Source organism: Aptenodytes forsteri, unplaced genomic scaffold, assembly GCF_000699145.1.
Source record: "Aptenodytes forsteri isolate BGI_AS27 unplaced genomic scaffold, ASM69914v1 Scaffold640, whole genome shotgun sequence".
Taxonomy (NCBI): Eukaryota; Metazoa; Chordata; class Aves; order Sphenisciformes; family Spheniscidae; genus Aptenodytes; species Aptenodytes forsteri.
The window spans coordinates 703947-726423 of NW_008794887.1; the positions used below are offsets into that span (position 1 = coordinate 703947).

Sequence of the window (22477 nt, forward strand, 5' to 3'; positions counted from 1 at the left end):
ATTAGGAGCTTAACGCCCGTAATCTCGGGATAGAGCCGCCGTCGTTGCGCGGTGGTGGCGGTTTGCTGTTGGCCTGGTAGAGAAGGAGCTTCAATGGGTCGTAGTCTCGTTTTGCTGGGCGAATGGGGGTTTTTTCTTTTTTTTTTCTTCCCCCCTCGTTGGTGGGGAGGTGCAGGCAGGGGCGGGCGCAGGCAGGCGCAGGCAGGGGCGGGTGCTGAGCCCTCCTCTCTCCCCAGCCGACCTTCCTGGTGGAACTGTCCAGAGTGCTGGCAAACCCCGGCAACAGCCAAGTTGCCCGCGTGGCAGCCGGCTTGCAGATCAAGAACTCCCTGACGTCCAAGGACCCCGACATCAAGGCCCAGTACCAACAGAGATGGCTCGCGATCGACGCCAACGCCCGCAGGGAAGTCAAGAACTACGTAAGTTTTGTGACTTTTGGTTCTCCACCTGTTGTTTTCTCGCGGCCGGGGGGTGAGCGATGAACGTCTTGTCCGTCCTTTTCCACCTGAGGAGTCTTCCGTCGGCTGGCTGCTCCCTTTCACGAGACGAGCAATGTCATCTGCACTTGCTGGGGTGCTTTGTTGCTTGTAGCGTATTTAATCTGTAGAACTATTAGGGTAAAAAAAGCCCAAACAGGTATGAGGCTGCGGCCTTTAAATTCACACCTGTATATACTTTTACAAGGAGCCTCCGAATAGTCTCGTGTGATTGCGGGAGCTAATGGGCATGGCTTCCCCGCTGGGTGATTGCAGCTGGGTTGGTGTTTCCTTTTTCTTATACTCGAACGGCTTCCTCAACTGTTTTACGATCCACATTAACATCTTTGAAGCAAACTCTGTGTCTGAACACACGTGTTTACACGAGGCCTGGCAAATTTTGAGAGTAGAATATGGTCAGATACTTGCAAGCTCCAAATAGGAAATTATATTCTTGAATTTTCACACAGTTGGTGAATTTGCCCGAGGACTCCTTTGTTCTTTGATAGTTAAAGTTCAGGACTTGCAAAGGCAGAACTGGTGGCTTAGTGTTTTTTTGGCTAATGGGAACGAAGGTGTACTTGGGTGTGCGCAGCATTTTGTAATTGGTACGAGTTGGCCGTACGCTTTATGTGATGTTTTTGTGTTAATGGAATCCGTATATGGCAGAATAAGGTTGGGCACATGACGATGATACAACTTTAGTCTTTTATTTACATTGATGATAGCTAAAGGGGAACTTACACGGTTAACAGGAGCTGTCGTATTGTTGTGTGCTGAAGCTTACAAAACCAGTTTATTACTGTTTTCTGTCAAGTGCCATTAGAAATACAGTATTTGTTAAGTGGATGTATGGAAAATGAAGACGTATAACTGGAAATGCTGAAACAAATGCACACCCCTTCATTTTTTTAAGAAACGGTTATTGAAGTGTACAAAAAAATCATTCTCCTGATTGATTGCAATTAAAACGAAAGAAAATTACTTAGTCCTTTTCTGATTATCCTGGCATAAACAGTCCGGTATTGGGGGGGGGGGATTTTTAAACCACAACTTGTTCAGCTTTCGCAATTTTGCTTTATAGTGCAAGCCGGGAGGAATTGTTCAGTGAGTCATTGTTGCGCGTTGCGGCGCGTAGCATTGTGTATGGGATTTAAAGGATGTGGTACAAGTACGCGTAATCACACAGCTGTAGCTCACTTCCTGAAAGGGGCAGCCATGGCCAAGTTCATTTCAAACATTATTTGTCCGCGGTCACGGCCTCGTTTGAAGCGGGAGAAAGCGGAACGAGCAAACTGCTTTCTTGAGGAAGGGGTGTGTTTTGGAATAGCGTCGAGCGGAGACTTGAGTGGCAAGCCAGCGCCCATCTCTTCGGTCGCTGACATCAAACCATCGCCTGCTAATCTCTCCCGCAGGTTTTGCAGACGTTGGGTACAGAAACATACAGGCCCAGCTCGGCCTCTCAGTGCGTGGCCGGCATCGCGTGTGCGGAGATCCCCATGAACCAGTGGCCCGAGCTCATTCCCCAGTTGGTAGCGAACGTTACAAATCAGCACAGTACGGAGCACATGAAAGAGTCGACGTTGGAGGCCATTGGATACATCTGTCAGGATATCGTGAGTATATTTTAAGTATTATTGTGAGTTTATTTTAAGGGCTGGCCCAGCCTCTCCCCAGCACCTTTTCTCTCCCAGCCTTTCCTTTCTCACACCCCTGTATCTAGTAGGCTGTAATGCTTCCTTGTGGCTGTCTTTTAATGCTTGTCCGGAGGATGTCTCTGTGCTGACAGAACGATGGGCAGTAAAACGCGCAAGGATGGTGTCTGAAAGGACTGACCTGCTTTCGCAGCGCAAATCCAGGTCATCTTTCGTAAGGTGCAGATTTAAGTCTATATGTCGCTGCGGTCATACGGTGGTGAGGGGTGCTGTGACAAAACTTCAGCTGAACGTCCAGTTGTGTAGAACGTTACAGATGGGAGATAAGCGTTTTGATTCCTTTCTGTGTTGGGGAAACCTGACAACTACCTTCACCTCGCGTGAGGAGTCCCTTTATTCTTAATTTAGGAATTTTTGGGAGATAAGCGTTTTGATTCCTTTCTGTGTTGGGGAAACCTGACAACTACCTTCATCTCGCGTGAGGAATCCCTTTATTCTTAATTTAGGAATTTTTGATGCACAGGCAAGAATATTTAGCTCTTTGAGGCACCTTCTACAAAAGGTCTCATGGTTTTATCAGCGTAGTATCGCGAAGCGTTGCATCAAGTATCTGATGTGAATTGGCTTGCAAAAACCCTGTGCGCTGTCTGACCTACCACTGAAAAACAAAATTAGCTGCTGGTTTTTCGGTGCAGCTGAACGCCTTCGAGAATGTACGTGCGGCGTATTGCTGGTTGAACCTCGGTATAGTGAGGTAAAAAGAGAAATCTTCTGTTTGGTGATTTCATCAGGCCGCAGGGGATTGGTTTCACTGGGGAGGTCGGTTGCTTCACGGCGGGTCAATGAAATAAAGGAGGAAATGTACGGCTGGATGGGGGGAGTGCTCCAGGTCGAGCGTTGTCTGTTACAAGTCCGTGCAAGGCTTGGGTGCGTGTTCGTTGGTTTTTTTGGGTGGTATGTACCGTTGGCCTCTGGATTTTTGGATGCCCTGGCTTGCTGGTTGGGTATTTGTAACCAAGATCCCTCTTAGAGTTTTGTGGTTTGTCAGTCGCATTGTGACACAGTTTGTGACTACAAACTACTGTTTGTAGTTAGGGAATCTACTGCTGGATAAATTCTGATGTAACAATTAATACAGTTATTTGGGCATCTTGCAGTCTTTAAATTTACCGTGAAGAAAAATTAATCTTTAGTCTGTGTTCACAGCTTTATTCTTTAAGCCTTGAGTGCTTAACAGTTACCTGTCCTTGCTACTGGTCCAGGCAATGTATTTTTGCCCTACGTCTGAAAAAGATTGGCATCTTTACCAATAAAAGTATCAACTGCAACTGCTGGTGTAGACCTCTGCCCAGTATATAAAGGAATTGGAAAACAGTGTTTTTTAACGTGCTAATTGAATGAAGTCAAGTACTCTGAAACTTGTTGGCCTATTATTTGAAACAGCCGAGTTCATTTGGCATTTATGACTTGAATATCTGGAGTATTTGCGCTCAGTTCAGACTTCTCTTTCCTGTCCCTGAAGCTGTAAAGACATAATGGTGTATGAATTCCTTGTACCTGCGTTCCGGTCCTCCCATTGAACAAAGGGCTTCTTGGCCTTAATGCCTTAAAACTTCTGCTTGGAGATTTCAGGATCAAACCTTGAGGTTACTTTAAAATATGGCGAAGGCTGTTCAGCTGGCAGATAACTTTATCAACACTTCTTTTAGGATCCAGAGCAGCTTCAGGACAAATCCAATGAGATCCTGACAGCCATCATCCAGGGAATGAGAAAGGAAGAGCCCAGCAACAATGTGAAGCTAGCAGCTACTAATGCACTCCTGAACTCTTTGGAATTCACCAAAGCAAACTTTGACAAAGAGGTGAGGGGGTGCCAATTCTTGGCCTAAAATGCAAGGGCTGAATCCACGGTCTATGATGAGAAATCATGCACCACGCTGAATTTTGATGCATAATTCTGTTGCAGCTGAGACTTGGATTCATTTCTGTAAATCCGGTATGTTCTTGTTGTAATGCAGAAATAATGTGGAAATCTTCAGAGATTCATCAATGGAAAGGAAGCATCGTTGACTTTTTTTGGATAAATTTGAACTGACCTTAGAGTTTAGCCTATTAGATGCTCAGCCTATTAGATGCTCTGCTTCCTAATCAAACTCTGCTCTATAATGCTGCTGCAAGAGCGCAAGCTTGGATCAGCACTTTCTTTCAAGTGGTGTGGCAGCAATCCAGATTTAACTTTGCCTCTGAAAATTGTTGGGGGAGGAAGGCCTGTAAGAGCCTTCAGAATAGGGGCCTCAGAATGAGAGTCTTTTCAGAACAAATATATTGATTTTTCTTTTCCTGCTCGGATTAAGTCTATCCTCTAGGTCTCTACCAGGGAGAGCGCGGGGAAGATGGAATTAATATTGAACCTTGAGCTTAGAAGGTCTCTTAATGAAAACTTCCCCATTTCAACTATTCAGTGGACGTTGATGGGGATCAACTAGAGTCTTTCAGAATTTGAGATGGGAGGTGCATGATCCATTCAGACCCTATTTCTGTTGGGCTTTGGTACTGTAAATAGCCTGGGCATGAGTCTGTTCCTTCCTACTAAAATGCAAGTATCCAGGTACTGCCCCTCAAGAAATTTATGTCCTGACTGAGTTTTGAGGTTTCTTGAAGCAATTGCTGACGTAGTTCAGGAAACAGCAGGATTTTTTCCTTCCCCCCCCCCGAAAAGCTAGTGTCTTTAGTTCTGCTGTATCTTTCTACTTTGGACAGCCTGTTAAGCACTTTTTAAAATGGAAGCTTGGGCATCCCGTTTTGGGGAAGAAATGATTTAAAATACTGCAGTGAATAGTAACCTGTACTGTTCCTGATCTTCAGAAGTGCCGCGTGAATGATGGTACTAGTTCCAGACTCAAAATACAGCCTCCGTAGGAAGGCTTGTGAAGACTTTAATGCTTTTGTAAGGCAGTTCTAATGTTCTTTTATTTCTCCTTCTAGTCTGAAAGGCACTTTATTATGCAAGTAGTCTGTGAAGCAACGCAGTGTCCAGATACAAGGGTGAGTGAAATTAAATGCTTGATTTGTCACTGCACCTTTCTGGGGAAGCTGGCTAGAACATCTGGCATCAACACACAGTTGAAAAGTGTTACATGAAATAAACAATATTCTGTTAAATGATTGGTGCGCGTGTAAGTACTCAAACAAAATTAGTTTTATACTTAAAGTTAGAAGTAGTAAACTACTAGAAGGATTTACATTGTTTGTTGTGAAAGGCCTTATTAGGTATGGAGTAAACTTAAATCAGCAGAAAGGCTGGGTTATTAATCTGTGGTAGGCTACAACTGTGCTTGGTTTTCAAAGCACTCGGAAAGGTCACATCTTTGATCCGTTTTCTACTCTGACAGGTACGAGTGGCTGCCTTACAGAATTTGGTGAAGATAATGTCCCTTTATTATCAGTATATGGAGACATACATGGGTCCTGCGCTTTTTGCTGTGAGTGCTCAGGTTTCTCCTATATAGTTGTCTGATCTTCCTGTACTCCTTTGTCCTAATCCAAGAGGAAAAGTTTTCCTACGTTCCCGATTTGTTTTTCTTTTCTTTGGCCGTGACTGCATGCTGTGAATCCCTCTCTCCTAGCAAAATCCGTAAAACCAGCATCAGGTGTTTCAGACCTGAGACTCCAAAAGTCAGGACAACGCAGATTGCTTGACTTGCTCTGCAGTCCTCCCAAGCTGCTGATAGCCGATAAATTTCTAAATGAGGAGATTGTCTTCAAGAACAGTAACTCTAATGTGGCGTCTGATTTCAGACAATCTCGAATCTCGTACCAGTTGGCCAAAAGTTGGGGCACGTATTTCAGGAGAAGTAACTTGCTAAAACGTCCTTCTCTCCCCTCCTTTCTTTCATGTTTCTAAAGATAACTATTGAAGCAATGAAAAGTGACATAGATGAGGTGGCTCTACAGGGGATAGAGTTCTGGTCGAATGTCTGCGATGAGGAGATGGACCTGGCTATAGAGGCGTCTGAGGTGAGCTCGCAGATGACCGCTGAAAAGCGGCGGATGCCTGTGATCACGTTTGGGAATGCTGAACTCGTGTCTTTGAACCGCATCTGAAAGTCCTCCTGTTCTCCCAAGTGGAACAGTGTAGGAGAGCCCGTCTGAGCCCCTCGTGCGGCGGTCGTGGGTCCCTGATGAGACATCGTGCACCGCTCTGATGCGACGTGATGCGTGTCTGTGACAGAAGCTGAGACCTGAGGCTGCACGAAGCCTGCGAGGCTGGTTGACTCCGCAGGTGTTAGGTGCGCTGCAGACATCAGCGCAGTGTTGTGGTACCCAGCTTAGTTTTTAGCTGCTAGCTTGGGTACTAGCAGCTGTCTTAGCCAGGGCTCAGCTATGGTTAGTTTATTCTGCCGTTCAAGGTAGATGCGAAGCTCGTAGCTAAGGTTGCGCAGGGGCTGCCGTTCGGAATTCCCTTTAATAAGTCTTTGGGTTATTTTCTAGGCTCTGTAGCCTAATGTAAAGTTCTTGGTGTAGCTTGAATGTAACCCCTTTTGCTTACTAGATTAGATTAGGCTGAACTGCCTTTTTAAGTGAGCCAAGTGGTTTTAATGCCAGCCTGGCTGGGAATTGAAACTGCTCGAGTTAAAGGTTCTCTGGCAGGTTTGGCGAGGACACACTGTGACATACAAGTGCTAGTTTTCTGCAAATGGTACGTGACAGCTACCTGGTTTCTTTTTAGCATTCCAAGTCAACTCAAGCTACTCCTGTAAGGTTAACCTAAACGTGCGTTAAGCGTGTATACTAGGCACAGTATAATCCCAGAAGATTCTCGGTATCATGAAGATCTTTGAGCTGTTGCTTCGTTAAGACAGCATCTTGAATTGTTGAGCTATATGTACCACATCGAAGGGAGAGCGTTTCTTGAATTACTTGCTGTCTTGGAGGCCTGGTGGACTCTGTTAGGCTGACGTGTAAGATTTTGGGGTCCGTTACAGGCGTGAGCGACTTAGTCCTACCCCAGTGTGCAGAGAGATTGATCACATTCTATGTAATACATTATTCATGAGTTAAGTATAAAATTATGGGACGAAGTAAAAGCAATCATCTCTTACAATGGATCGGGCTGGAGATGAATTTGGGGTATTGTTCTGCATGCAGATGCTGTTTGCATAAATTAGCTGTAGAGATCAATAATAGCTTAAACTTTGAAGGGCTCTAGATGAATCATACCCATCTTTAAAAGTAGCTAAATGTATATTTATGTTGAATGCCCAAAAAAGCGTTGATAGCAAGGATAAAAGGACAGTCAGCAGCACGTAGGTTTAGTTTATATGCTGAAGACCTTTTGCTGCTTCTACTTGGGGTCACTTGTTAATTATACGTAACTGCAAACTGAAAATATTTCTATTTGTACCATGTGAGGAGGGGCTCTATGTTTGTATGGAATGGCAAATTGAACTCGCTTATTGAGTATTTAACTGGGGTTGGTGCAGGGTGTCCTTGAGGTTCCTGTGTGTTATGGTAACTTAAAGTTTGTGTTGGGCAGGAGAGGAAAGCATGCAAAAGACAGTTTGTATCTACTGGAGCTCGTAATTCAGATCTCATGCCTATATAGCCACTGAGAATCATTTTGTAACCTTTTTTTCTAGGCAGCAGAGCAAGGAAGGCCTCCAGAGCACACTAGCAAATTTTATGCAAAAGGAGCACTACAGTATTTGGTCCCAATTCTAACACAAACATTAACAAAACAGGTGAGTTGCAAAACCCCTGCTGCGTGTTAAAAAATACGTGCCGTGTCTACTTTCAAGTTCTGGGACAGTGATGCTACTGTTGCATGGAGGAGCAAATTGTCCGTCGTGGTCATGGCTCCCTTGCATAGGTGACTTCTTGATATGCTTGGTCCCAAAGATGCTTTAGGTCCCCTCGGGTAGTTTTTAACGGTGCGCTTGTTGAGAGCACCTGCAGTGGCAGTCCTTGGTCTGTGATGAGATGTCATGCACCACTCTGACTGAATGATGCATCGTTTTTTTAGGGCTGAGACTGTGAGACTGTGTGCAGTGTCATTTTTATGCTGAATTCTGTTAGTACGCGCTTGTATTTATGGTTTCTGAAGAGGTTTGATAGTTATCTGTATTCCTAACGAAATGTTTGTGAAATTAAAACCAATATACAGTCTCTGTGTCATTAGAGATCCGATTTCTGGAATTCTTGAGCTTTACTTTTTGAACTGTGAAGTCCATGTTTATTTAGTACCTATTAAACACTTCACAGAGACTTGTTTGGTCTGTGTTTCACAGTCTAATCAAAATTAATGGAATCACTTGCTACAGCAGGTCTAATTATAAAATAAAACTGTTAATTAAGCCATACAAGATGGAGTTCATTTGTCTTACTGCGATGAACTGGGAAAATGCTTGGCGCTCTTAGGGAATCCAGGGAATTGTTTCCCTGTTTGTTTTGTATCGCTGTCTGTCTGGTTGCGGAGAGATAAATTGCAGGAGGTTCTAAAGTGCTTGTTAAAACGGGAAAGATAAAACGGATAAGAGAATCCCAGGTAGCTAACGGGGGGGAGGGGGAAGAAGCTATTTAACTGGTACAGCAGGCCGCTCTGCGAGGCGATGGCATGGATCAAAGGAACAAAATCTCAACCTAGCTGAGAGAGAAGCAGTTTGGAAGATGTACGAGGCTACTGTAGGCGCGTCAGTAAAGAGCTGGCAGCCTTACACCAGGATGGAAAGGTACAGATGATGCAAGTAACTCGGGTTGCCTCTCTGTCAGAGATGTAGCTAGTACTTCCAGACCTGAATTAATTTCTAAATATAACACCTGGTAATAAGGCAGTGTTAATTGCGGTAGATCCAACAGGACGCCACTGCCCGTGAGTGGTTAGGGATATTCTCCTCCAGACTGACCAGGAGTGCTGTTCTCCTCCTAGGATGAAAATGATGATGACGACGACTGGAACCCCTGCAAAGCAGCAGGAGTCTGCCTCATGCTTCTGGCGACCTGCTGTGAAGATGACATTGTTCCTCATGTGCTGCCCTTTATTAAAGAACACATTAAAAACCCAGATTGGCGATACAGGGATGCAGCTGTGATGGCTTTTGGGTGCATTTTGGAAGGACCAGAGCCTAACCAGCTCAAACCACTAGTCATACAGGTAAGACTCATTGTGTTTTCTTGGAGTAAAAAGTTTCTCGTTTATTTGGAGGAGGATGTCTGCTTTGCATGTTGTTCTTAACCTGCGGAAAAGCAAAAGGATGCCACCTTTTAATCATGTTTTAGAGAGATTTGGTAGGCCCAGGGCAGGTGGTTGGGTTACACAGCTCTGATTCACAGGGATATGCAGAACTTCAGAATACCTGACTCCAGATGCCTCAGTTCTCGAGTCTTACCCCCTGGGAAACAACTTCATGAATCTTAAAATGTGGGAAAAATGGCCTAACGGGGTCTAGACTGTCCTCCCCTCTCCGATCTATTGCTAGCTCGTAGAGAATACGTTAAAATCAGAAACAGTGGCAAATTCATATTTCCGTATATTGCATATGATGACATCTTTCTCCTGACTGCAATTATGTTCTAGGCAATGCCAACTTTAATAGAACTAATGAAGGACCCCAGTGTTGTGGTTCGAGACACAACTGCTTGGACCGTGGGCAGGATCTGCGAGATGCTTCCCGAAGCTGCCATCAATGACATTTACCTCGCTCCACTGCTGCAGTGTCTGATGGAGGGCCTGAGCGCTGAGCCCAGAGTGGCCTCCAATGTGTGCTGGGTAAGGCAGTCCCTTTGCTGTTGGACGTATGACAAGGTTCTATCAACAAGGGGAATGCAGCTCATAGTCATATATATGAATACACGCACACGTATATATACTCACACACTTAAATGGATTTCAGAGATGACTCATGGCTTGGTCATCCAGCACACACAACTGTTGCTAACTGTAAGTTATCTCAAATCTGTTTTGTGGCTCTGGTAGGAAGGAATAAAGGAACAAATGGATTTTAAGGAGAAAAATGCTAATGATCGCTGAGTGTAGAAGTTGCCTTCGGTTTGAAAATGCTATGGAAACTGTCCTTGAGAACAGGTGCGATAGCTGTTTAGAAAAGGCATGCTGGGATTTAGCTTTTTTCTTGGGGGCAACTGGATTGCCGCCTTAATCTGAAGGGAGAGACAAGGTACCTTGTTTCCCATTACCTAAGCCTGCTTCTGCGGTGGTTCCAGAACTAAATTGAGGAGCGTGAGATTTCTTTTTTGTTCACTTACAGAGCTGCAATCCCTTGGGTTGGCTTGCTAACTTCAGTTGTATTACCGTCTTGATGCATGTCTGCTACCAAGTAGCATATCTGATCTTTCACTATAAAGAGAATGTGTCCCTTACTGCCTTTTGAGAGAGCTGCTCAGTAAGAATTGAGCTAGAGATGAGTGTTTGCATGTCAAAACAAGTTTTAGAAATTACAGAATTTGTTCTTTTGGTATTCCAGAGGTTTGAAGACTTCTGGTCAGGACGGAAGCTTTTCCCCGATACGTTGATCCTGGCAAAAGTCCGTGTAACTGTGGCTTTTGTCTCCTGAATATGACGACTACTATATGGTTTTAGGTTGAAAGGAAAATGAGGAGGCTTTCAACTCTCCTAATCCACCTGTCTCTCAGAGCAGTTACAACTGCTGTGCAGCTGGGAATCTGAGCAGTCCGCAGCCTCGTCTAAACCAGGATTTTAACTTGCGATGATGATGCCGGGTAGTGGGTAGAATCTGTTAATACCCTGCGAGGTTCGAGCAATCTGCCTTTATTCAGTTTGATTCTTGACAGCTACCAGTTGTTGAGACCAGTGACGTTGTGTGGACATTTGACTGCAGACAGCGTGACTGCCTTGCGTGTTAATGTTACGTTTTAAGCCTTTGAAATTTTCACCCCTGTTGTACCGAAGTTTGGTGCAGTAAACAATTAGCTGTTCACGAGGGGAGCTGTTAATCCTGCACATTTCAGGGGCGGGGGTTTCTTAGGGTGAAAACTGTTGGGATATATGTTTCTGGACTTGTGAGGGTAAACCCGTTTGAGTAATAGCAATGGTTGTTCTGTGTTTCAGGCCTTCTCTAGTCTTGCTGAAGCTGCCTATGAAGCTGCAGATGTAGCTGATGATCAGGAAGAACCAGCAACCTACTGCTTATCCTCTTCATTTGAGCTAATAGTTCAGAAACTTCTGGAGACTGCAGATAGGTAATGCTAAACTGCCTGGCTTAAGCTCTGCAAAGATGTTTTTTTTGGTTTTTTTTTTAATTCAGACTGTTGGTCCTCTTTCTCTTGCAGCTTAGATCTGGATAGTGTTTTATCAGAACCGGGCTTTTTTGGTATCACATGGAATATAGAATGCTAATCCCCAGGAAGAAAGCTATTCACGCAGAATAATTTCTCAGTATTTTGTCCATATCTGCTTGTAGTAAATCTGGGGTTACCTCCAAGAGTGCCTCTTCCATGTTTTATTTTGGAGTTCCCGAGCACAGGTTAAGACTGTGCACATCTTTTGTACGGTAGTGATAAGACTCTTCAAGGTTGGCTACAAGGCCACTGAATAATCAAGATTGCAGCAAGAGATAATTGGAAATCTGTGTGTTTCGTACAGTTTGTTTTACTGTGATTGTTTTATGCCGTGGTTGTTGCTGTAGTGTTACATCCATTTACATTAGCACCAGGTACTCCCCGAAGAGCTGAGGACCTAGTTAGGCTAGATACTGTCCTTTTCCCAACTAAGCTGAAATAGAAATAGACGAGGCAAAATATTTTCTCAGTTCTGCAGATGCAAAAATAAGGGTAATGCTGAAGTCGTATTCTGCCTTGAAGGTCGCATAAATCTTGACAGCTCAGAGTTCAATCCTTGGATCAGTTCAGTCATCGGTTGAAGCCTTTTGCTGCAGGACTGCTTCTTCTTAAATGGTGTCCCTGTCTGAACAGTTCAAAGTCTAAACTCTTCCTGTCTAATTTACATCCAGCCAGAAGTGTAGTGTCTAGCTCAAGGCTCTGAAGTCCATCAGTCATCTTAGCATAGATCTCAGCTGTCTTTATTTCAAATTTAACGCCCTCACCAACATCTCGGAAGGATGTTAGAGAGCTGGTAACGTATGCTGCTCACCCCTTGAGACCGTCTCTTCCCAGGCAGGGTAACGACACACTGGAAGATGTGGGTTTGAGGCTTTTTCTGCTCCTGTGCTTGCTGCCAGTGACTGAAGATATTGGAAGTCATTATTAATAGCGAATGAAAAAATGTTCCAAAAGTGGCTTCACAAATTTCATTTACTTTCAAGTCTTGGAATACAGGAATGCAAGTGCTTCTGCTTGTCACAACACTAAAATTTAGCTGTTACCAATTTACTAAAAAAAAGTCTGTTTCTAAGCAAGCCTGAGCACTGGGAGCTGCAAATATATTCCTTCTGTTACAGGCCTGATGGACACCAGAATAACTTGAGGAGTTCTGCATATGAATCTCTGATGGAAATAGTGAAAAACAGTGCCAAGGACTGTTACCCTGCTGTCCAAAAGACAACTCTGGTCATCATGGAACGACTCCAGCAAGTGCTGCAGATGGAGGTAGGTAAACCCGAGCTTTAAACCCCGGTGACAGGGAGGGGTTTAAGGAAGCTAAGTAGGTGTGGTGTTGCCGTTGTGCTGGTGTAGAAAAATCAGTTTTGTTGCTGACTGCATATATTAAAAAAAAAATAAATAAACACACATTATACCATATAGATGGTAGATATGTTAAGCTTCTGAACAGTATCTCTTGTCTTAAATTTGAAGAAACAAATACGTAAAATTGAATCTCTGGAACTCATAGCGCTGTCAAAATCCTCTGGGTTTGCATGGACTGCAATGCAGGCTTTTCACATGTGGGGTTTTGTTCTTTTTCAGTCTCATATCCAGAGCACTTCCGACAGAATCCAGTTCAATGATCTTCAGTCTCTTCTTTGTGCTACTCTACAGGTAAGTTCCTGTCTCCTGTGTTTGTGGTTATGGGAAGGAGGTGGTTTTGGAGACGTTTCTGTGCCCCTGAGGATGCAGACTTGGTCTTGCTGATGAGATCTGAATGAGGAAATGGGATCTTGTGTCCCAGCTGACATGTGGGAGGTGATACAAGGTTCAGAAGGCTTCAGTAGAGTACAACTTACAAAATTTAGGGCAATATGGATAAAGAACACTGTACGCGGCATGTTAAAGATTGTATGTGCTTTTCAGATTGGCTTTTATGTTGGCTACAGGCTGAACAATCGCTTTGGTTGGCACAGACGGAAAAACTCCATAACGGCTTTAATTCGTTCATCTGCCTCTTGTGGTTGGTGTTCTTATTTAAAATGGCACTAATTAAAATGCACTGAGTGTCCTTGAAATTAAACATCTGGTAATGAACAGCCCGTGTGACTTGGAGTACTAGCACATTTCAGTTCCTTGCTTACTCCTACAAAGTCTGCTGAAAAAGCCACTTTTTCCACCCCCCACCTCCCCCCCAAACCGCTCGGGAGATTGATCAGACCATCCTCTGAAATACGTTGTATTTGATATTGAAGCTTTCCTGTTTGCACTGCAGGAAGGATGGTACTGTCCTGTCCTGCCTAGCTTATTAACAGGTACAAGGTGCTGCTTTAAAGCTCTATAACAGACGTAGATTCAGCATCAACGCAGCTCTGTGCAGCTCAGAGAAGAAAGGAGCATTTTCTTCTGGAAGTGTAACACAGTACTATGTAAGCTGAAATAAAAGCAGAGCAGGGTATCTATCCCTACTCAGATTTATTCCTTTGTTGGGTGGGGTTACCTGTTCTCTGCAGTTTTCTTCCATTCCTATTAGCCCAGGAAGGGGAGCCTTTTCCTCGCCCGCAGGTAACAGCCTGTTTCTATCGGTTTTAGCTTCCCGTTCCCTTAAGGGAGGTTAGGAGGTCTCCTGGCTGTTCTTTCCAGGTTGTTTTGAGAAATCATTAATTTCATCCTTCTTGTTCAAAAGCCCATAGCATCAGCTGTTACTTTCACTCTCCAATTTTTAGGGTAATTTTTCAAATAATGGGTGGGTGGGAATAATCTGTCCTTACAGTGGGCTTTAATGGGGAGACTTCAGTATCTAGAATCTCTCCTTTTGGCACAGTGTGATCACTGATCTCTTTCAGGACGCCTCTGCCCATGGGAAGTGTAGTACAGGTGGAATTAAACTGTGGGTTTTAATTTGTAAACGTGTGTTGCTTCATTATCTCAAAATCTGAACCTAAGTATTTACAGTAGTTGCAGCAGATACTTAAAAACCACTAAGTAAAAATCAGCAGGGAGATTATTTTCAGTGTTACGTAGTCAACGATACTACTTTGTTACATACTTTTTCTCTTCTGCTGGAAATACAATTATGAACATCCAGCAGAGGAAAAACATTTGTTGATATTTAAATGGAATGAGACAATCAAGACCAATTATTGAAACAGTCAAAGTCAATCTCCTTGGATTGACTCAGTTTGAAGAATCAGACTTGAAATAATTATTTTCCTCTGCAGGTTAAGGAATCAGTCTTTCTCTTTTCGTAGGAAATGTACCTTTATTTAAAATAAATTTGCATCAAGGCTGTGTTCTGTAGTTCACATGCCGAAAGGGATGGTCAGAACTATACAGTAGGAGCAGAGCATAGGTTAAGCTCAGGTATTTCCCTGGGGTGTTTCCTTGGCCCTTCTGCTCACTGTAGCATGCTGGGTAACACAGAGCACACGTGTGCTCGCCAGCCTGCTCTGCTTGTATGTAAGGCTGCCTCTGCCCTCTCCAGAAACCAGTTTTGCTTTTCAAACACCTCAGTGCTAAACATGTTCCCATAAATCTCTTTTGCATTGGTTGTATGTTAATTTATTCTCTGTTCATCCTTGGTGGGAGAGGTTTGACTGCAGTTAGCAGTAAGGACATTCTTATGTCATATTTCTGAAGTTTAATTCTGTGGTTTAGAAGCAAAGCTTACGTGCAACCCATACTTGGCAGTAAGAGATTGCAGTCACATTGCTGTAATGGAAAAGGGCTCTTTTTATAGGGCCAGATTTAGGCTGGTCACATTTAATGCCAGCTTACAAATGGAAAGCCCGGAGAATAGCCTATGCAGCAGGAAAGGTAAATTCAGCTTGTTCTGTAGCTGGCAAATTGAATGCAGCTAAAATGAATGGGACTTTGCCCTTGCACTGACAAAGCATGTTTTTGCAGCAACAGAGTTCAAACAGCAGCTTCCTTTTTAGCAGCCCAATGTGGTCACGAGTGTTCGGAGCTCGCGCAGGAGATGTAAAGGTGCGATTCAGCCTTGCATGGATGGAAGCAGTTACAATCTCTTTCTCCGTTCCCACCCAGAACGTCCTCCGGAAGGTCCAGCACCAGGATGCTTTGCAGATCTCCGATGTGGTGATGGCATCTCTGCTGAGAATGTTCCAGAGCACGGCGGGCTCGGGGGGCGTGCAGGAGGATGCCTTGATGGCAGTCAGCACCCTGGTAGAAGGTCAGTCTTGGGCTGCAGAGCAGGCTTGTGTTCGGGGGGAGGCAGAGCTGGGACAGCACTGGTTTGCTTCCTTCTCTTTGACTATATGGCAGAAAACATTGTTAGTTCCTGGTTTTGCTTGAGGTATGGTTTTGACCGCACGTCTCACCACATCTATCTGTGAAGCTCTGAGACTGGCCGGTTACGCTAGGCTGTGTTTCGTGAATGAACGGTTTGTTTTCCGTTAATAACGTAGCTGCAATGCAAATTCTGCCAGAAAAAAAAATAAATAACTAGTGCTACTGTGTACAGTGTCCAGCACAATGGGAACCTGCTCTCTCCGTGCTGCTGCAGGACAGATTTAACGTTATCTTAATGATTCATACTTGCCACTGCCCGTGACCTGTGGTGGTTTTGTGGAGTTTTGTCAGTGGGTGGATTTACAGTCACTCTTTTTGTTTAAAAGAAATCACGGTGGCAAAGATCAGTGTCAGAGTGGGTCAGAATGGGTGACGTAAAATAAAATTTGGGTTGTGGTATTCCAGGCAGTTTTGAGCCTCGTGGTTCAGGTTTAGAAGGTGGTGGCTGTGGCATCATGTGGAGCCCTAGGAACACGCTCTGTTGTCAAACGCTACGTATGAGTGTGAAAGTTGAGGTGCTGTTGAAAGTCTACGTGTAACCTCATGGCCTAACACCCCTGCCTTATCTCCAGTAAAAGCCACGCGTGATTTGGAAATGGGTCTTCGGGGAGATCAGTTTGTAAGGAGGCTCGTTTGAGTCTTCCCTTTTTCCTGAGGCTGTTATCCTGGCTAGCCTGTTGAGGGTCGGAGCAGGTGACAGGACCTACTTCTAGTAGAAGTACATGCCTGAGTGCTCTGAGAACACAGGACACCTTGTAAGTGCAGCAGAGTTAGTTTTGGCTTTTTGGAGTAGCCCCTTCCGACACTAGCGTGTTTTGGAGAGCGGGTCTTTGGCGGGTACCCCTCTGACTGCTCTTGGGAATGTTTAGTGGAATTGCCTGAGGAAGCTGGGAAGTGAGTGAGAAGGTTGAGTGGGATCATTGCAAGCTAACGGGCAAGTAAAAATGAAAGTGTGTATCCTCTTGGGACAAAGGCCTTTTCGCTTTTGGATAGGTAAATCTGCATGCACGGTCTTAGTAATGCAAGTGACTTGGGGAAGGTAGGAGTTAGCGGAGAAGAGCAGAAATATTTTACTTCAAATATTGCTTAAATATAAACATACTGAAGGGTGTGCTGCTTGAACCGCATGGCTCTGAAGAGGTTGAGCAGCTGTTTCCAAAAGGAAGACGTTACAACTGTTATGGCAGTAAAGCGATGTGAAAAGGCGTAGAGTTTTCAACTGATGCAAAGCAACGTAACAGTGCCGAACCCTGTCTGAAAGCGTGCCGCCCTCTCCCTCTGATGGGTCTGCTCAGTCAGAAGATCTCAACATCCTTTCTGAGCACAGGAGGGGGTTGTCTTGTCTTCAAAGGCCTGCAAAGAATTGAGCTTTTTCGAATCTCAGTGTAGTCCAGGTGGACATATTTCACTGACGCTCAGTTTTTGTGTGAGAATCGGTTTGTCGTGCTTCTCTGGAACGTACAGGTACTGGTTTTGGGTGGAATATAATGGCGGGTTTCTCTTTTGTTGAACTCCAGCAAATACATCGTAGGTTGGGATTTTTTTTTTTCTAACTCGAATATTTTCCGTGCACAGTCTTAGGTGGAGAGTTTCTGAAGTACATGGATGCCTTCAAACCGTTCCTTGGCATTGGACTGAAGAACTATGCTGAGTACCAGGTAGAGGTCAAACCAGGCAGCCCTGTGTTCACAATCTCTAAATTCTCATCTGCTCACAGATGCTGAGTTCAGCAGGTGTGCACCTGTAAAATACCACAGCTTCTGGTGATGAAACCAAAATTGGAGCCCCATAGACTTTTCTCTAATTACTGGCTGCATGCACAAATTTAGACTCTCTTCTGTTTAGTTCAGCAGAAGGCCTTCGTTGACTTGACACCTGTGTTTTCACAGTGGCTGCATATTAGTTGGCCTTGGTGAGGAAAGAGGTTGCTACTGGCCGTGAATTTCCATTAGAAGGTCAAGTCGCGGTACTCACCGTGGGGTGGATGTTTAGACCACCCGGCTGCTGAATTTGGTAGTGTTTGTTCAGACCAAGTACCTGCCACTTTGTTGGCATCTGGATCTCTTGCCTTCCCCCTTGGCGAAGCAAGCTCAGCTCTTTGCAGCTTTGTGATACAAATGGTTAACGAAGCAGGGACTCATCGGCTGCTGTGTGAGGGTCGTTATTCTCGGTGGTTTAATGGCTGCAGACTCTCACCACTACCTTAGTGCTTTAATAAGCTGAAGCTGTAAGGGAAGAGTGTGGAAGACTGACTCACTGGGTGGGTGTCTCACTTGCCGTTCTATTTGCAGGTTTGTCTGGCTGCGGTGGGCCTGGTTGGTGACTTATGCAGAGCCCTGCAATCCAACATCTTGCCTTTTTGTGATGAGGTTATGCAGCTGCTCTTGGAGAACTTGGGGGTGAGTGTTTACCTTCTCATTAGCCAGTTAGTAACAGTTGGCTTGCACACTGAGAAGAAAGTGGGAGGTGGGAGAAGCAGAAGTGTTAGGCATGCTCTGAAGATCTCGTGTTTGACAACTATCTTGCTTACTATTTGAATGGAATCCAAATTTATTGGGGGTAAAGATTTACATTTCAAGTAAATGTCTTAATTTATTAGCTCCTCCCCCCTTAAAAAGAAGTGCAACTGAATGTAATGGCACTGAAATCTCTTCCAGAATGAAAACGTTCATAGGTCTGTGAAGCCTCAGATTCTCTCAGTGTTTGGCGATATTGCCCTTGCCATTGGAGGAGAATTTAAGAAGTACCTAGATGTCGTACTGAATACCCTCCAGCAGGCTTCCCAAGCACAGGTTGATAAGGTAAGCCAAGGGTGCGTGCTCCAGTTCCTTCATTAAAATCACAAACGAGTAAGGGCTGTGCGCACGTCATCAGGGATGTTGCTGAAGCGTGCTTTCCTGTTGCCTTTCCAGTCTGACTATGACATGGTGGATTACCTGAACGAGTTGAGGGAGGGCTGCCTGGAAGCTTACACTGGCATCATCCAAGGATTGAAGGGAGACCAAGAAAACGTGCACCGTGAGTACTCTGTCCTACTGCGGTGTTTCTGTGCCTGAAATGACAAAGGGAGATAGGAAGAACTCTGCCTGGACAAGCTGTTTCGCGGTTGTTGTCACGTCCACGGGCATATCCTTGTTCGCTCCCGTCTGCGTGGCAGTGAACGCTCTGCTGCCATGAGCAGGGAATGGGTTTAGAGCCCTTCACTATGGTTCCTCTTCCTCCGGCAGTTTTTCCCCCTCCCTATCTCAGAGAGCTCTTCTGGGGTCGAATTCTGGCTGTCTGGGGGGGCACGCTGGAATCCCTTTTAAAGGACAGACTGTTAAACGTGAACTGTGTTTCACCCTGCTGTAATAACGCTGTTTTCTTTCAGCGGATGTGATGCTGGTGCAGCCCAGAGTAGAATTTATTCTGTCTTACATTGACCACATTGCTGGAGACGAGGATCACACCGATGGAGTAGTGGCGTGTGCTGCTGGACTGATAGGGTAAGCATCCCAATCCCATTTCACCTGACAGCACGCTCATTAGATACATAGAAGTCTTTGTACAACAGCCTTAATATTTGAAGCTGCGTTTTTATGACCGTCTGAAGTATTTAACATCAGTTCTGGGTTTTTACAGTCTAGTGTTGGATGTTTAACCCAAGGTGTGAAGCGGTTACGCAGGCGAGGTCCTTTAGCTGACAGGGTGAAAACCAGTAGGTAGAAGTGAAAGTTGGATGTGTGTTACAGAAATTCCAGATCTAGGATTTTTCAAGGATGACCTGGGCTTAAAAACAAAACACCTCACCCTCAGTTTCCTGGGTACGGAGGAGCTCGGGTCAGGGTGTTTTAATCTTTTCTGTTGCATTTAGGGAGAGCTGATGGGAACATCAGGGAGATCAGGCTTTGGACAGGAGATTGAATGTCTCCGGTTAGTCACGATTTCAGAAAACTGTTCAGCTCTCCTCCTGCTGGAATTAGTGACCATATGCAGCATTTTAAAAAGGACATTAGCTGTGAGTCAGATTTCTTTTTGCTAGCAAGAGCTGATCAGAGTGGTACTGGCACATCTGTTTGTGGCACTCAGCCTCAAAGCCTCTCTTACTTCTTCAGGGATTTGTGTACAGCATTTGGAAAAGATGTACTGAAATTAGTAGAAGCTAGACCCATGATACATGAACTGCTAACTGAAGGAAGAAGATCCAAGACGAACAAAACAAAAACCCTCGCTACCTGGGCGACTAAAGAACTGAGAAAACTGAAGAATCAAGCTTGGTAAGGGATTACACCCACCTCCTTTTCATGTTGCATAATTATGAAATTGGCTAAACTCCTGAGTCTGAAAGAGACGCTTCACAAAAGCCTTGTTCTCTAGAAGGTTTTCTCATTTATTTTTCTGTAAACAAGCCCCATCTGTGGTCTTGTATATCAGAACAAATACAAACCGAGAAACACGGTGAACTGCTTGGCTTTCACAAGACCAGATGCAGACTGGAGGGCTTCTTGCACTGTGAAATGAGTCACCCTTGCTAGTCGGGGACGATCCCGCGCTCCTCCAAATGCGGTATAATTGAAGCCCGTTGACCCCTCAGTCCTACTCGGAGTTCAAGGAGCGTCTGGACGACGCTCTTAGCCGTACGGTTTAGTTTTAGGCAGTCCTGTGAGGAGCAGGGAGTGGGACTCGATTGATCTTATGGGTCCCTTCCAACTTGAGATACTCTGTGAGTCTGATTCTACCGAAGCACCTTTTAAAAGGAGCAGATTGTCGAGAGGGGCATGATGGTGTATCTGCATTTGGGAGAGTAAGTCTGGTACAGCTTTGTCCCCCCACCTTGAGAAGTTCCGTAGTATCCCTGTTATTTCTCTCTTAGTCATTTTTTTCCACTTACTGCTACTTTTATCTCCCAAATATGGGGTTTTGTGGTGTTGGGTTTGGGTTTGTTGGTTGGTTTTGGTTTTTTTTTTGATGGACCCTTTTTGCTTGCAGATCTGTTACCATTGGGATGACACCTGAGACCCCCACTGGAAATCTCCAATCTTTTGAAAAAACCCGGAAGTGAGGAGTGTGCACGGATGCTGAATGTTTGGGAATGAGAGGATGAGTGAGTGAGGCTTGAAACACACCACATTGAAAATCCCGCCACAGCAACAGCAGCAGCGCTGTTAGCGAGCTGAGCACTGACTTGCGTAGAAAACCTGGCATCGGCCATCTTCGGGAAGAGGGAACGACCGATTTCTGTCCAAGTAACGAGCAAATCTCTTCTTCCGACAGACCAGGACTAGCTTCTCTGTCGTGGCCGGCGCAGAAGGGGAACGGCCGGTTTGGAGGAGAGGAAACTGGGTTCAACTGTGGTGCTCTTTGTCTGAGGTCTGGCTTTGGCTGCTGGAGAGAGATGGAGCCTGGGTCTCCAGCCGCCTGCTGTAACCTTTGCCGCACGATGCTGTCGGTGCATGGGATAAAAGGAGGGGGTGAAGGATTTTCAGTCTAGGAGTGAGTGTGTGTGAATGAGGCGGTATCCACATTCTCAACTTCAAGTCATTGCAGTTTATCTTTTCCCAAAAAAAGGGTTAGCTGTTGCATTTCATAAACTAACCGAAGTTCAGTCTACTGACGCAGCATAAGAGATGTAAAAAAAGAAAAGAGGAAAAAAAAAAAAAAGAAAAAAAAAAAAGGAAAGTCGCTCTTTAGGGCTTTTTATTTTAGGGAAACACTGACGAATGTTCAGAGCTCCCGTTCTGAGTGACGCTTTTCATGATCTCGTTTCATCAAAGCGCCTTTCCTTCCTTAATATTGTTCAACTGTGAATGTAGAAATGGGGGAAAAACAAAACTCTTGCGTTAGAGGGAATAGAAACAAATTGTCAAACAAGATTTCAGGCTTAAAAAAAAAAAAAAAAAAAACCAACACAAAAATGCAAACGTTAAGTGCTCCGAATTGGCAGTGAGAACGCAAAGGGAAAGATCTCTCCTGACTTGTACTGTAGCAGCCCGAACACCCACAAAAATTGTGCCAAAGAGTTGAAAAACAAAATAAAACTTCAGGTAATATTTTGGATTGCAAAATGAGGATAAATTCAATGTTCAAACAAAATCTGATAAAATGCCATTTGGAAACTGCTTGGCCTTTTGTGCTCTTTATTTGATCAAATTTAATGTGGTATTGGTCTCTTGCTGCACTTCAAAAACAAAAAAAGGAAAAAAGAAATTTATATAAAATATATATATACTGACTTGAGCTTACACAAGACGGCACTTGTAAAAGGTTATATTTTTCCACTGCAGTTGAAGATTAATAAAATGGTGTCAAACATTCCCCAATACTTCCTTTTTGTATTCTTGGTCTTTCCAGTAAAAGGGGAACCCATTAACCATTTTTTTTTTTTTCTTCAATAGAGTAGTAACAGTCCGATGGGCAACTCAGAAATGAATTGGCTGTTTACTGCTTCCCCAATCATGCAACGTTTTATTTTCACATGAAGGATCAGAATCTCTCGTTTCCTCTTAAATGAGACTTTTGCTTTTGAGGAATAGTCCCTTGCTTATCCTAGATTGTCAGCAATAAGCCAAGAAAAAACGGAGGAGGTGCAGGGTTTTGAGACTATTTTTCATTTCATTTTTATTAATGCAGCTGTTGATACTACCAGCATTTGAACCTGCAGTTTAACATGGGCATTTTTAGAAGCTGCTTGTGGGAGGGAGAGTAGAAAATCTTTAGCCAGTATTTTTTTCTTTATTTTTTTTTCTTTTTTTTTCTCCCCCC

The 22477-nt window shown here is 44.4% G+C and overlaps 1 protein-coding gene across 2 annotated transcripts; it reads left to right on the forward strand.

Moving 5' to 3' along the window:
- Positions 1 to 238: 238 nt before the first annotated feature.
- Positions 239 to 22030, forward strand: KPNB1 (karyopherin subunit beta 1). 2 transcript variants are annotated; one of them, XM_009274861.1, is made up of 20 exons: positions 271 to 419; positions 1892 to 2092; positions 3841 to 3993; positions 5117 to 5176; positions 5524 to 5613; positions 6038 to 6148; positions 7771 to 7872; positions 9057 to 9281; positions 9705 to 9896; positions 11214 to 11344; positions 12562 to 12709; positions 13028 to 13099; positions 15473 to 15617; positions 17312 to 17394; positions 18028 to 18135; positions 18394 to 18537; positions 18649 to 18754; positions 19107 to 19221; positions 19831 to 19992; positions 20705 to 22030. In XM_009274861.1, coding segments are annotated over exons 2-20 (2265 nt in total). In that variant the 5' UTR covers positions 271 to 419; positions 1892 to 1975; the 3' UTR covers positions 20706 to 22030. The 2 variants fall into 2 exon arrangements, with proteins under 2 accessions (XP_009273137.1, XP_009273136.1); XM_009274862.2 differs by lacking the exon at positions 20705 to 22030 and having other exon boundaries at positions 239 to 419; positions 19831 to 19996.
- The last annotated feature ends 447 nt before the right edge of the window (positions 22031 to 22477 follow it).